We start from the raw sequence: 13,356 nt of genomic DNA, 5'->3' as shown, positions 1-13,356 counted from the left end.
GAGTCTTATGCATAGATCTTATGAGTAGAAGATCATAAGAGGAAAAGAGGGAATATTTGTGTTTTCAGCTTTCTTTTAGTTATGGACTAAAGTAATCCCTCCATTTTTCTTCTTTTTTTTCTTTTTTTTTTTTTTTTTTAGGTTAATATGTAACAGAAAGTAGGACATAAAAGGTTCAGTTTCAGGGGGAGGGAAGGCGGGTGGTTTACATGTCAGGCTAAATTCAGATCCCATTACTCACATTAGCAAGCAGTTACACAAAAGACCCTAGTTACTTCAGTGGGATTAATCACAGGGTAAGGTTCCACTCAAACTGAATGAGTAGCAAAATTTGCCTCTAAATTACATACAGTTAATATTTTAGAAATCCTAGATAATCTGTATAAATATACACCATCTCCACTAAAGACGAGCTGTAGCAGTCAAAGTTCATTGTATTTTTGCATTAAAATGTATATTCTGTTTCCTAAAAATCTTAAATTTACCAGTCACTGCAATACTATATGAAAAGTTTGAGAACATAATCTTCATGCAATTAGAGATAATCATCTAAAAATCTAAATATTTTCTTGCATTACTGGGAACGAGATATCTGAATGAAGTCATTGTAAAATGACAGAGAATCTTACTTGGCTTAACAGTTTTGAAACTCCTTTAGCATGTTCAAAATCTGGTCTTCCAAGTACAGCAGGCTCCTTATTCATCTCTCCCCTTCCTCTCTTGTACTCAGCCTTAAAAAAAAGAATATGAATCACTATTAAATTGTTTGCTTTTGTTTTATCAAGAGAAATGTAAGCATTAAAACTAGTGGAAAAAGTCTCATTTAGTGATCTGCATTGACACTACTGTTCTAATCATCTCTGAAGAAAGCCTTTCTCAGGCTTCAGCTCCTTAACAACATAGTATTTATTTATTGTAAAACACAATGCACAGCATTCACAAAATTCAACTTTAACCAAATACATAGCTTAAGCCTGAGAAATATTGTTCTCCCAATCAAGGCAGAATGAGTTACAGTAGCTCAGCATTTTACTACGGTCTGCAGTTTTACACAGGATTATTTGTAGCAGCTGAAAACAGTCTTGAAACAAAACTAGACTGAGGAGCAGATTTTTTTAAATGTAAGGTCAAATTCCACTTTCAGTTTTACCACCGCAATCTTGCTCAGTGTCAGTGAGGTTGCATTGGTGTAACAGAGTGAAATTAGTCCCACAATGTTGATGTTACATGATCTTTCCAGCTGAACTGCCTCCCATGCAAATTCCTACAATTTTTTTCCACAATGCATTAGAAAACAGCACAGATGAATCAACAATAGTGCTTTGCGGTATCACAAACTAAATTACCAATTGCCTAAAATAGGCTTCTTGCATTGCTCAGGCACTGTGAATCAGCAAGGACACATTGTAACAACAGACTGACTGACAGAAATAAAACTCCCAAAGCCGCTCTAACTGAAAGAGGGCTTGAACAGCAGTTAGTAAATTTGGGTGTTGAACGTGAGACTTAGTAGAAGTTCTTGGTTTTCAGAAAATTCGGAATAGTCAAAGGTGAATCTCAGGTCTCTTAAAACTGTCTCTCCATAGGTGCCTAGTCAGTCTCACACTAAACTATTAGCAGTTACTTCAAATCGTGGCTCAGGGCTTTTAATATATATATGTTGTTTGACTTGTCTACAATAAAGTATTAAATTGCATCACACACTGCTGCTTCTCAAACTGCTCCTTGACCTATCCATTAGCAGATGTCACGGTGGGAGGGCAAAGAATTTGAGAGGGGTGTTCGGGAAGGAGAGCCCCCATGCAAGAAGCAGCATGTTTGCACACTCTCAGAAGGACAGTGGGGAATTGCATTTCCCTGTCGCTGCCGGCTCAGACAGGAGGAGGAAGGGGAGTCCTGGGATGCGAGTTTCTCTTGTACCGAGGTGAAAAAAAGGCTTGGTATGTCTTCTGAAGCGCAGTATAGTGTACGAGCATATGACTTATTTTGAGACTGGTTATCATGAATAAAGCTGAAACAAAATCAACTTTAGTAAGCCTTATGTTGTCGTTAGATCAATGACCAATAGTTGCAAAGGTCATGCTGTCAACATCAAAACAGAAGAAACCTGTAACTTTCTAACACACCTGGCAAGGGGTTGTTTGGGTTTTTTTTAATCAAACCTCCATAACAGATTTGGGGTTGCAGGTTTTCTGCTCAAGACATTTGAGAATTTCAGCAGCATTCTAAACAACCTGACTGAAATTGGAATAAATAAAACAGCATGTCTAAAAAATACAAGTAACATGAGAACATACATCACTTATTATCTTTGTTATCTCAGTTGCTATTTTTATGTCTGGCCTGTTCAGCACTTCAGTGTATCTATGAGTATCTTGCACATCCTTCTTATAGGATACCTGTCAAACAAAAAACAGTTTTGTTTAAAATAAGTAAACAAAAATGTTTGAAGCTTTGAATGAGTTAACAACTCAGCCATCAAATTCAATAGAACTCTGTCTGACTTATTCCAACATAGTCCTGCTTGACAGGGATTATTTAGTAAAACACACACACACAGGTTAACAGGATAAGGAAGAAATTCAGAAGCACAAAAGACAATATTAAAATGAAAGATGGTTTTGCTTAGAAGCATAACACTGCGAAGACCCAAATATGAGGTTTTATCATTAAATTTCAGATGACTTCTGAGTACAGCATTTTTTCCATGCTGTACCCTTTTTAATATAAACTAACGCCCCTATGATACTGAGCACCACAGCCTAGCAGATTGCAGCTACGCTGAACAGAAACTGTAATTCTACCACAGTGAACGTCTTAGTAATAGGCAGCCATGTAGCTGGTATGTAATTCAATGACACAACTCCACCACAGCATCCCCCACTCCCAGCAACTCCACTTATCTGCTCCTTTACACAATCACGGGAACAAGAAGGCTGAGTGTTCCAGCATGTGGAGTACAAGACTGAATCTTTCTGTTTGTGCAAAAGCCACGACTTAATGAATGGGCTCAGAAAACTTTGGCCAGAAGGCTAAACCACAGGTAGGAGAGTCCAAACATTCTCCATTTAGCAAAGCAATCACAGGAACAGCACAGACCTCAGGGACGTTACAGAGCTCCGAGACCACAAGTTATCCTTCTTTTCCCTCTTCAGGGTCTGTAGACTTTCTCCTCTCCCTTGCTGTAGTACATGTGCCAATCTAAACTAATTTCCAAGAGCTGTCTTACTGAATTATTCTGAATGATTACGAAAATCGTCCCTGGTATTCAAAAGTCACTGACAAATTGAAGTCTCAGGCAAAAGTTAGAAAACATAAAATAAAAGTCTACAGGAAATAGTATCAGAGTAATTCCTGCTTTACTGGACAGTCTGTTAGATTTTTTTCTGCTGTTTAACAAAGTTAATCAATCTCTAAAGATAGTATTTCACAATCAAGAAAGTCCTCAGCTTGAAGCTTCACTTACAACCTCCACATCTAGCTCCTATTTCCAATGCAAAGTTTCACTCTGGGTACAATGCAACAAACTCAAACCGCAGCACTCAACAACAAACATAATTTGTCTGTAAAAACATAATTTTATTGTGAAAAGAAAAGAAAAAAAAATCTTACTTTTTGGCAAATATTTTACAGGCAACAGGAAAGTAATTTTGTGTCCATATGGCTTCAGCTAAGTAGACAAGCTAAATAGGCTTCACTGTTGGCTGCTTGCCCACAAATAGATCTTATAATTTTTAAGCTACAATGAGTGACACACAAGTGTAATCACTGATAAAATAAATAAATAAATAGTTTGGATGAATACAGCCCAAAGTATCACCTACCAAGAAAACAGAAACTGATTCTTACACTTCGTTTAAACCACTAGAAGTTTTGTTTTGGTTAGGTTTAGATTTCCTCTATTTTTTTAAGAAACTAGATGTACAGACAAGCATTTGCAATTCAGGGCTTTACATGAATTTAGTTAATTATATGCTGTTCATCCTAATGACCACATGAGGTGAGGTGAAAACCACAAAGGCAGCAAGAAACAGGTTTCTGAATAGCACCCTATCATCCATGTAAATTGCAAATTAAAGGCCAGCATATGTGCTCAAAATAGAAATTAGGAATGGAGTGAATTTAACAACAGAGAATCAAGAATAGTGGTGATAAAGTTGAGGAAATGTGGTCACTTATTGCTCCCAAATGACATGATCATATAGTACATGAAATAATGGATTGTGGTTAATTTCAGGGGGAAAGGGGGGGGAAATAAGACAGTGACAGTCCTTTATATTTCACCATTTCCAATTATATTAGATGCAAGGCCAATTGCTATAGCTTTTCCTGAGTGAATTATTATTCTTCCTGCACCTAAACCAGTATACCTATTACTTATGTCTGAGGGAAAGTCATCTAGCATTTTACAAATGTCTGCAATATATATTTGCTCCATTCTGCAGCTTGTCATACTCCGGTGAGAATAAAAATGTTATGCAGCAGAACAGTAGTTTGTCAGAGGTAGGCCAAAGAAAGAAAAAATATGTTTCCCATTTCCTGAATAACCTCAATCCCTGGATGCTGACCCTTTCCCATTGGGACAGTGTGCTGGCCTCTATTACACAGCTGCTATTCTGTTCCATCTAGTGATTTTTTTTTTTAATAGTGCTACGGTAGAACAGTAAAACCAGAGCTATTCCAAGAGATCAGGGGAACAGATGTAGACAGGGCAAAGCAACCAGCTCGGTGTGTGCACCCATGGGCACCAAGAAGATGGAAAATAGAGAAGACTGCGAGAGGGGGAATAGAAAACAAAGCCTGGTCAAGCAACAAAAGAAAGGAAACAACAGAAGCACCCCAGGAAGGGGCCATCTTTTCTCCTGAGTTGGTTCAGCTCCTTACCGAGAGGCTGAAACCCTTACTGGAACCTCCAGGCATTACCCTTACTCAACCTTCACTTCAAAGGGTTGCTCAGGGTCTACCAAAAAACATCACCAAAGGCTCAAGAATTGCTCCTTTTTATGAGGACCACGGGTCTACAAAATATCTGCTCAAACTGGCCTTTGCATAGGAAAATGTAACGGAGATACTGACAACTTAAGAGCAGTTGAAAGACCTAAATGGAGAGTTACAGCAGACGAGTGGGAAATGCAAATGAGAAATAAGCCGGGCAAAAAGGGAAAAAAACCCGTACCATCTCTGGTTTTTAAGCTGCAAATAGTAAATTACAAATACCAAATAAAGTGTTTTTCTACCCCAGTTTGAAATTTCAATTAAAAGTGGTTACGTTGTTGAGTATTTTTTAAAAAAAGATATTCTGAACAAAAGCCATTTCTTGTCTTTAATCCTAAATGTGATGACATACTCTGAATTGCCACTAGTTTTTGCAAAGCATGGAAAATATTCAGGCCTTGCTCATGATTAGTATACTAATTTTAATAGGGGCAAACCTCCAGCTCTTATTTAAAAAGACATAAGGTCCAATGAGGATAAACACGTCAGTCTATTTACTCCAGCTGAGGGTCCTGAAGATGCTTCACCTTTCATGATGGTACCAGTGCATTGGAATGCACTACAATGCTGCAAAGTAAACAGATTTCTAAAAACACTGCAAAACATCTCAGGTTGTCAATCAACAAATGGAAACTTCTGCTACGTGGTGACCCAAGCACACCTAGTTTTAAAGGACACGGACCTTTCCTGCAATCTTTTGTCTTCTTCCCTGTTCCAATTCCAAAACTATTCCAAGCTATAGGCAATAAATTATTAAAATATGCACAAGCAGCTGTGAACACATTTTGCCCTCTTGAGATGCACACACACAAATCAGCAAGGAGCTGGGCACACCTATCTGCAAGAGCATTAGTCTCTTACTGTTTGTCCCGGCTTAGTATTTTCTAAGAGCTGCAAGTCCACTAACTAATGGCCTGTCAGCTGTGTCTCTACCCCCTTTTCTCTCATCTGCACTTTGGGGTACATCAACACTAAGAAAATGGCTAGTTGGTGACAATCATCATTGGCAACAGCTTTTCTGATCCCCACTCAAATGGTGTTGAAAACTGTTTCCCGGCTCGTGTAGAAGAGACAAACACATTTCTGACCCATTACAGATTGATGCAGTCATCCTTTCCAGTAATGGGCTTGAAAATTGATTGGTCCCAATTACATCAGGAGTAAACACATCATTTTCAGCACCAGTTGGAAGTGGTCCAGGGGGACATGCTGTTGACAACCACTGTCAGCAGAAAGTTAGTCAGTGAAAGGTGATTTTTTTAATGCAGATGCTGAACAGAGAGCCAGGAGAAGTTTGACTTTAACATGATCTGCATCAAAACAAACATGGACATTTTAGTATGTTATTGATGGTGTTTAAGCACATCAACTTTAAGAGCAGCTGATTTGGTCTTATCAGAAAGATTGTAAACTTTTTTTGTGTGGATTGTGATTGCACAATATCCTGAACATGAAAAAGCAGCTTACTCTTAAGACAATATAGACTTCTTAAATATTCAGATTCAGATGGTGAGTGATACATTATAAATTACATCATACGGACTGCAAAGAGCATACATATGCATCAAAATTTTGCTCAACTGTCAACTAACATTTTAAAAGCAGCGCTGTTTTGTACATAGGCGTAAGAGAAAAGACACCAGGGCTCCAACCTCAGATCTGCAAACTGCTTTTTAAATGTTCACAGATGAATCTATTGCAGTTTTCTTAGTTGTAAAATCAGAACACTACTTCCTTATTTCATACAATGTAATGCTGTGAGGAGAATCAGTAATTTTAACCAAGTGGAACATAAAAATTGCTGTACAAATACTTAACATTGTTTTGCTATTCATAATGCCCAGTGACAGACCCGATCATGAAACAAGACAAAATTGTGATCCACAGCTTTGAGTACCTTCATCAAATGCTATGTGCAGCTTCTACCCAGGCACAATGCGGAAAGTGTTTCCTTTGCTTTAGAAACTTAATTGTCATGTCATTTCACTGTTCAAATACTTTCTTCTACCCATGTGATTCTCAGCTACACATAAGGTGAACCACTATTTTGTGACCAGACAGTTTTCTAAGGGCCACCACCTAGTTTTGGTCCTGAGTTTGGAAACTTCCAGATGAGCTAAATGACATCAGCTGAGCACAGACATAAAGTAGACTGATGGTCCCTAGTTCACTCTTCCCCAAATGCCTTTGTGTGCCAAAGTCACATCATTAACATTCACTTCACAAAACAAAACCGCAATTTATAGAGAAAAGTAGTCTAGTCTGGATAAACACGCTTTCATTCAAGTATTACGTAGTATTTAAATTATTTTTCAAGTAAATTCCCTATCATTAAAAAAGTCACTTTTCTTCTTTTGAGAGCAATTTTCTTCAGTCTAAGTATGAAGAAGAGAAAAATATTCTTCCTATACATGATCACATTGTTCAGGAGATTTTACAGTATTTCCCTATTACGCAGCTTCAGCCCACACTTACAGAGCATGTTAATGATATTCAAAGTGGTGTGAAGGCCTGCAGCACATGACAGTTTCAAAATGTCAACACAAATGCATTGTAAGTTGAATACAGTCTTAATTTTTGAAGGAAATTGCACATTTCACAGAGTTGAGTATAAATGTCAGCCTTATTTTAAGGCTGAGTAAATAGTCTTGAACACATCCTAATCCTATTAGATGCAAACCCTGCATGTAAAGGTTGAATTGAGTTGGCAGAGTATTGTAGGTAAACACGCATTCTGCTCCCATAGGTATACTGTACTGAGTGGTGGATAAAAGAGCTTTGTCCTTCTATTCCCCCAGTAGTTTCCCTCTTCTTTTCCCTACACTTTCAAAGCTGTGATTCTACAAATAGCCTGAAATAGTTTGGAAAGACAAATGCTCAACATTTGGGATGCTCACCATTCCACACTCTGACTCAAAGATGAAAACTCACGCGGCTCTTAATTAAACCTGTACTTACAAAACAAGAAATCTGCAGCTATTCACCGTGGTGCCCAAACAATTACCCACAGGAGCTGTGTAACTCCACTGAACAATAACTTGACTTACACAACTTTCTCCTTTATGTGTGATAAAAGATATATCCCCATTGCACTGCAGCTCCCCATGAGCAGCCAGAAAGGATCTGTTCTTAAACAGATGAAACTAACTGGTTAGAGTTTTATGCTGGATACGGAGGGTTTGTTTGATTTTTTTGAAGTTTGCTCAGGCTGAAAATAATTTCCTTCATATTTTTTCATTATTTTTAACATGCTGTTAAAAGTTCTTTTATCAAAACATCCTTCCCTCCTAGGTTTGCCTTCATTTCGGTTTTTTTCCTTGCTTTAAGGGTGAAAGAAGATGAAACAACTGAATTTCATTTACTCTCACATCTGTAACCTGCTCTCCTTAATTCTGTTAGCAGGTGATGTACAAATGTAGAAGGGGAATGGGTTTTGAGCTAGCATACTAATCCTCAGATCATCATGAATTTAATTCAGAAATCCATCTCTTATTCCTCCTGGTCCCACCACTTTCTCTGAGAGGGATTCCCATCTCCTTCTCTAGTAGTCCACCATCATTCCTACTGCTAGGTAAAAAAACCTCTTGCTTATGGGGAGAGTTCACATTCCCAGCTCCTACCAGTCAATCTGATATCCTGATGCTTCCAACAGCAGAGATGGACAGAGTTTGACAGGAAGAGGGAATTCTGTAATCAAGGCAGGTTGCAAATTACTGCTGGGAGTTCCAACGCAGGTATTTCCCAGCAGAAGAAAAAGTTATTCTTCAAACATAATGCTTCCCTGAAGTCTTCTAGCAGCCTTTTAATCAGCAGCCAGCTGTCAAGATTCTGCACACACGGACATACATCTAACACTGACATTTAGTTTTCAGCCTACATAACCTAAGAGTGTTTGTTACACTGTCAGTAGGGAAGATAGGGTAAATTCAAAATAATTCAAAATGAACACCCGAGCTTTGTTTTCTACATTGTTAGCAGTAAACAAATATCCCGTTTATCTAAGAAACAAGGTCACACACCTACCTGACTTGACTTGGTTACCTAAGAAGAATGGAAATGAATCATAACTTTAAAGGCATTTACGTCAGCTGTTCTTACTGGTTTTGTGCACCCTTTAAAATGACCTCACTATTTTAGCCAATCTTCCCCTAAAATTTACTTTTCTCCTAAGTAAGCTTTTACCAAACCTAAAAATAACATACATTTTTCTTCAAAGTTGTGTTTGTATCATTCAAGACACCAATCTTGGTAGCATTTCTGCCCCCAGCAATGGTGCACTGAGCTAGTATAAACTAGCTATAAAATCAAACCTGACTTGATACTAATAAATATAAATAAAAAATGTAAATACTATTATTTGGCTTTTATATTGTGAAAACCTAAAGAACTTAAAGAAGTTAACAAGCAGCTGGGGGATAAAAAAAAGCAGCCAACTTTAAAAATATTGCTAAATACTCTAAATTATTTGTAAATTATCTAAGGAAAGCTACAGAACAGATAGTTTGGTCAATGGTATAAACTAGTACCAGGCATCAAACTGAACTCTATGGCTCAGATTCTGTCAAGTAAGTCATAAATTGTTTTTTGAAACTCATTTGATATGTATTCATGAGACAGGAATAAAGTTATTCATGTGCATAAAAGTGTGCAAAAGCAGGGCAGAAACAGCTGCCTTCTCTCCTCTATACAGAAACCTTGAAGAACTATCCAAGTGTTGACAGTGTAAGACACTGAAACCATGATGGTGTTCATGTAAATAAAGAGCTTTATACACTTTTAAAGTACAAGTAGGTACACATGCATTCGGAGAACCTGTGTTTATAATTTTATTTTAAACTGATAGCACTTAATAACAGTTAATACTAATAAACTGCTTTCCACTGCAATTTATAATAAAAGTCACATATCATTACTTGTAGCATATTTTATACACACATCGTATCCCAAATTATTTCAGAGCAAATAATATAAAAAATACCAACTAATGAAATATGAAAATATTCCATGCCCAATTCATTTCAGTTAGCTGTAACAGATGTATCTACCCAAACCAAACAAATTCATTTCAGATGGAGGAGTACTTACATCACTCTGGTATTTACTGACTTCCATGGCATGCTTAATATCTGGAGGCTCCATCATATGTGCATAATCGGAAGTTCCTTTCTCAGCATCATGTTTTTGTTTATAGAGAACCTGAAAAGAGCAACATTATACTTTTGTGACCTCAGCAGAGCAGGTATAATAATATGAGCTGGGTTAAACCTAGTGTTGTAGTATGCCTGTATTCAGGAAGAAATGTAATAAATAATTAAGCTCTCTAATGGAACGTGAACCCTGAAACGACAGCAACTTCCAACCAAAACAGAGACACATGAGGCACAGTCAGAGGAGAGACTTCTCTGAGCCTGTTATTGCAACAGAGGTATGAGTAGACAGGGGGAAGAAAAAGAAATACACAGAAACAGAAAATTAACCTTAAGGTGAGAAGACAGCCCAGGAAAAAACATAAGTGAAAGCTTTTTTTGCTCAAAACACACCTGAATCTATCAGCTAAGTAACTATTCCAGGTTTCCTTTTTTTTTCTCCTGTTTTCAGGAGAAAAAAAAAAATTTTGTGCGTTCCTCATAAATAAACAGGTTTACATGAAATACTCATAGCCCATTTCTTCCACTGTTAGGAAATTACTATCACCATACACATTTTGACCAGCCCCCAGGTTCACAAAGAAAAATAATATTTATATTCAATTGTTGTCATGGTAAAGGAAAAAGGAATTGGATTGTGAGTTTATAAACAATTTTTTTTTTTAATAGAAACTGAGCTCAATGTTGGGCATTCATCCAGCTTTCTCCGTACTGTGTTATACTTACATATACACACACTCACATACTAGAAAAGCCTGAAAAGCTGATCTTGCCCTTATCCTTGTCAGAAGCTTTTACGCTTACATTAAGAAAATTCACCAGGTTTTGATGCCTGAAGAAGCAGCAAGCAGAAAGAAAATTCATTTTCTAATAGCTCTCAGGAGCAAGCATTAAAATAATCCCCAAGAAAACAGCAAATACTAAATAAGATTGAAAGCTGATCAGGAGGAGAAGGATTTGAACCTAAAACCCTCGACAGAAATAAAAGAATACTGTGAAAGTCTTGAGATGGGAACTCTCGACTACGGTGATTCAGACTCTTTTAGGACACTAGAACTGTGAGAAAATGTTGTATCTGTTTGTGTTTAAGGCAGCAAGATTGCATCTGAGTCAAGATCAGGGTGCCCAAGGCAATATTTTAGTATCTGCCCTGACTATCTCAGATTACAAAATGATATACAGGCTGAGAGATTAAGACAAAAAGGGGTGGGTTTTTTGCACTGCTACTATATGAATGAAAGTATCAAACTAGGAAACTTAAAATTTGCCATCTCCTTATACAGTGTAAATCCAATATGATCAGGCCTCTGGAGAGACAAACACAAATTGAAACAAAAAAAATGTCTATAACCTCCCTATACTGATTACATCTCACAACTGGCAAAGCAAATTAATCTTTAACAACACTGAAGCATCACTAACAAATGAAACCCTGCAAAAGTTAATTAATATATACACATATGCCACAAAAACTCTTTTGCTACTTCTCCTGCTTCACATTGTCACTTTTAAGATGTTCCCCACTTAATACCATTCTGAAAAGCAGTCCTGTACAGCTACTTCCAAAATCTACTAATTTACAGATACCTGATTACATTGCCACTTTGCTGGTTCAACATCTAGATTTTTCTGTTGGCAAATAGGCTGTGTAACCAAGACATCAAAAAACAAAAGCACATCAACTCCCAACATGAGAAAACTAACAGAAATTATACCCGAGTGTCCACTATCCTGGGGAAAGATGACTGTTTCTTTAGCTTAATGCAGGATCATTTGGCTTGCTATTTGACAGCTGTGTTCTTCCTATCTTTTCACATTATTCTTATTAACTGACTTAAGTAACCTTGAAGCAGTCACAGGCTAAGATGAGTTCAATAGCTGTCTAGTTTAGTTTTGGACAGGTTAGTGCAGAACTATTCCCGTATCTGTAAATTAGTTCCAAGGAAGCATGAAAAAATGTTTATGAGGATTATTTCATCAATATTCTTAGAACCATTATTTTACATGTTAGCATCTGTACATTTATTTCTCATTTCATGTTAATTTTCAAGTTTTAGCTAAACTGAATTATCTTTATCAGATCTACGTATGAAACTATTCTACAGAAAGATCAAGTATTATAGGTCACTGACGCAACCTCTACTCTGTAGTGGCACCATTTATTATCTCAGGAAAAACAAGTGAATTATTTAAGTAGGTATGACTTCAGATTGAACTAATTTGTAAGTACTCATTTTTTATTTTTCTTATCTCTCTTGTATACCAGTGCATCAACAGGAAGCTGCATTAAGGAAGGCTTTGTGCTCTTTTAACTTAACTCTGACTGACTCTCTGTTTTGGAATACTTTAAATACCATTAAATTGTTACTTTTATATCACTCTTTATAGCCAGTAAGCTGAGCTCTGAACTTAAAATCCACAATCTAGGATTTTGTAGGAGGAAATGTCCAAGAACACAGAAAACACCATTTTACCTCTAGATAGAGAATAAAATTATCTGATGTGTTTGTGTAAAACAAAACCAGAGAAGTCCAGAAAAGACTAATACCTGCTACCATAAAAAAGAGCAAATCTTGAACATGAGACTTGATACCATAAAAAAACCATGAAGAATTACATAAAACGGTTTGATAATGTGTAATATGATTGTAAATGATGCCATAAGCCACCAAAAAAAAATAGCTTTATCATAATAAAAAAAAAATCTATGAAAGTAAAAGGAGGATTCTGCCCACAAGTAAGAAAAACTCTGAAACTTTCTCTGGAAGTTGAAAATATTGCTTAAGATTCACACTTGGCTCATCATCTTTAAAAACAAACAGAAAATACCATTGAGCATTGACATATAGTTACTATTTGAGATATTGCCCTGTGCAAAGGAGAAAATTAAACTGCCTTCAGTTTGCTTTAGATTATTCCTTTCAGATAAGAAGAAAAACAGTGCAATCTCTTCTTATGGCAGAAATAAAGTGATGAAAAAAGTGATGAAACGCCTAATTTTTTTCAACATCGTTCCCCCCTCAAGCAATTTTAAATACCTTTATCATAGTTTGTGACACCTTATTAAAAAAAATGTTCTGTGTAAGGAAGAATTCAGTACACTGGTCTTCAGACAAGAAAAAGACTTGGCAGAAAGCTAGCAATGATCAGAAATTTTCCTTCAGAAATATTTTCCACAGGAAAATTGCAATTTTTCTCAAAAATGTCCATTTCC

General features: G+C 36.8%; 1 protein-coding gene across 10 annotated transcripts in view; it reads right to left on the bottom strand.

Moving 5' to 3' along the window:
• Positions 1-13,356, bottom strand: part of NEBL (nebulette) — a 270,025-nt gene that overhangs the window by 70,602 nt on the left and 186,067 nt on the right. For 8 of the 10 annotated variants that reach the window (XM_074834260.1, XM_074834269.1, XM_074834279.1 and 5 more), the window contains 3 exons: positions 10,081-10,191; positions 2,298-2,399; positions 630-731 (listed from right to left, as the gene is read on the bottom strand). The exons of the other annotated variants lie outside the window; for them this stretch is intronic. In XM_074834260.1, coding sequence (XP_074690361.1) covers positions 630-731; positions 2,298-2,399; positions 10,081-10,191 — 315 coding nt within the window. The remainder of the gene's footprint in view (positions 1-629; positions 732-2,297; positions 2,400-10,080; positions 10,192-13,356) is intronic. 10 annotated transcript variants of the gene reach the window in all.

This window comes from Strix aluco, chromosome 1, assembly GCF_031877795.1.
Source record: "Strix aluco isolate bStrAlu1 chromosome 1, bStrAlu1.hap1, whole genome shotgun sequence".
Classification (NCBI taxonomy): Eukaryota; Metazoa; Chordata; class Aves; order Strigiformes; family Strigidae; genus Strix; species Strix aluco.
The sequence above is the reverse complement of the archived record's forward strand: the minus strand, read 5'-3'. Positions and strand labels throughout refer to the sequence as shown.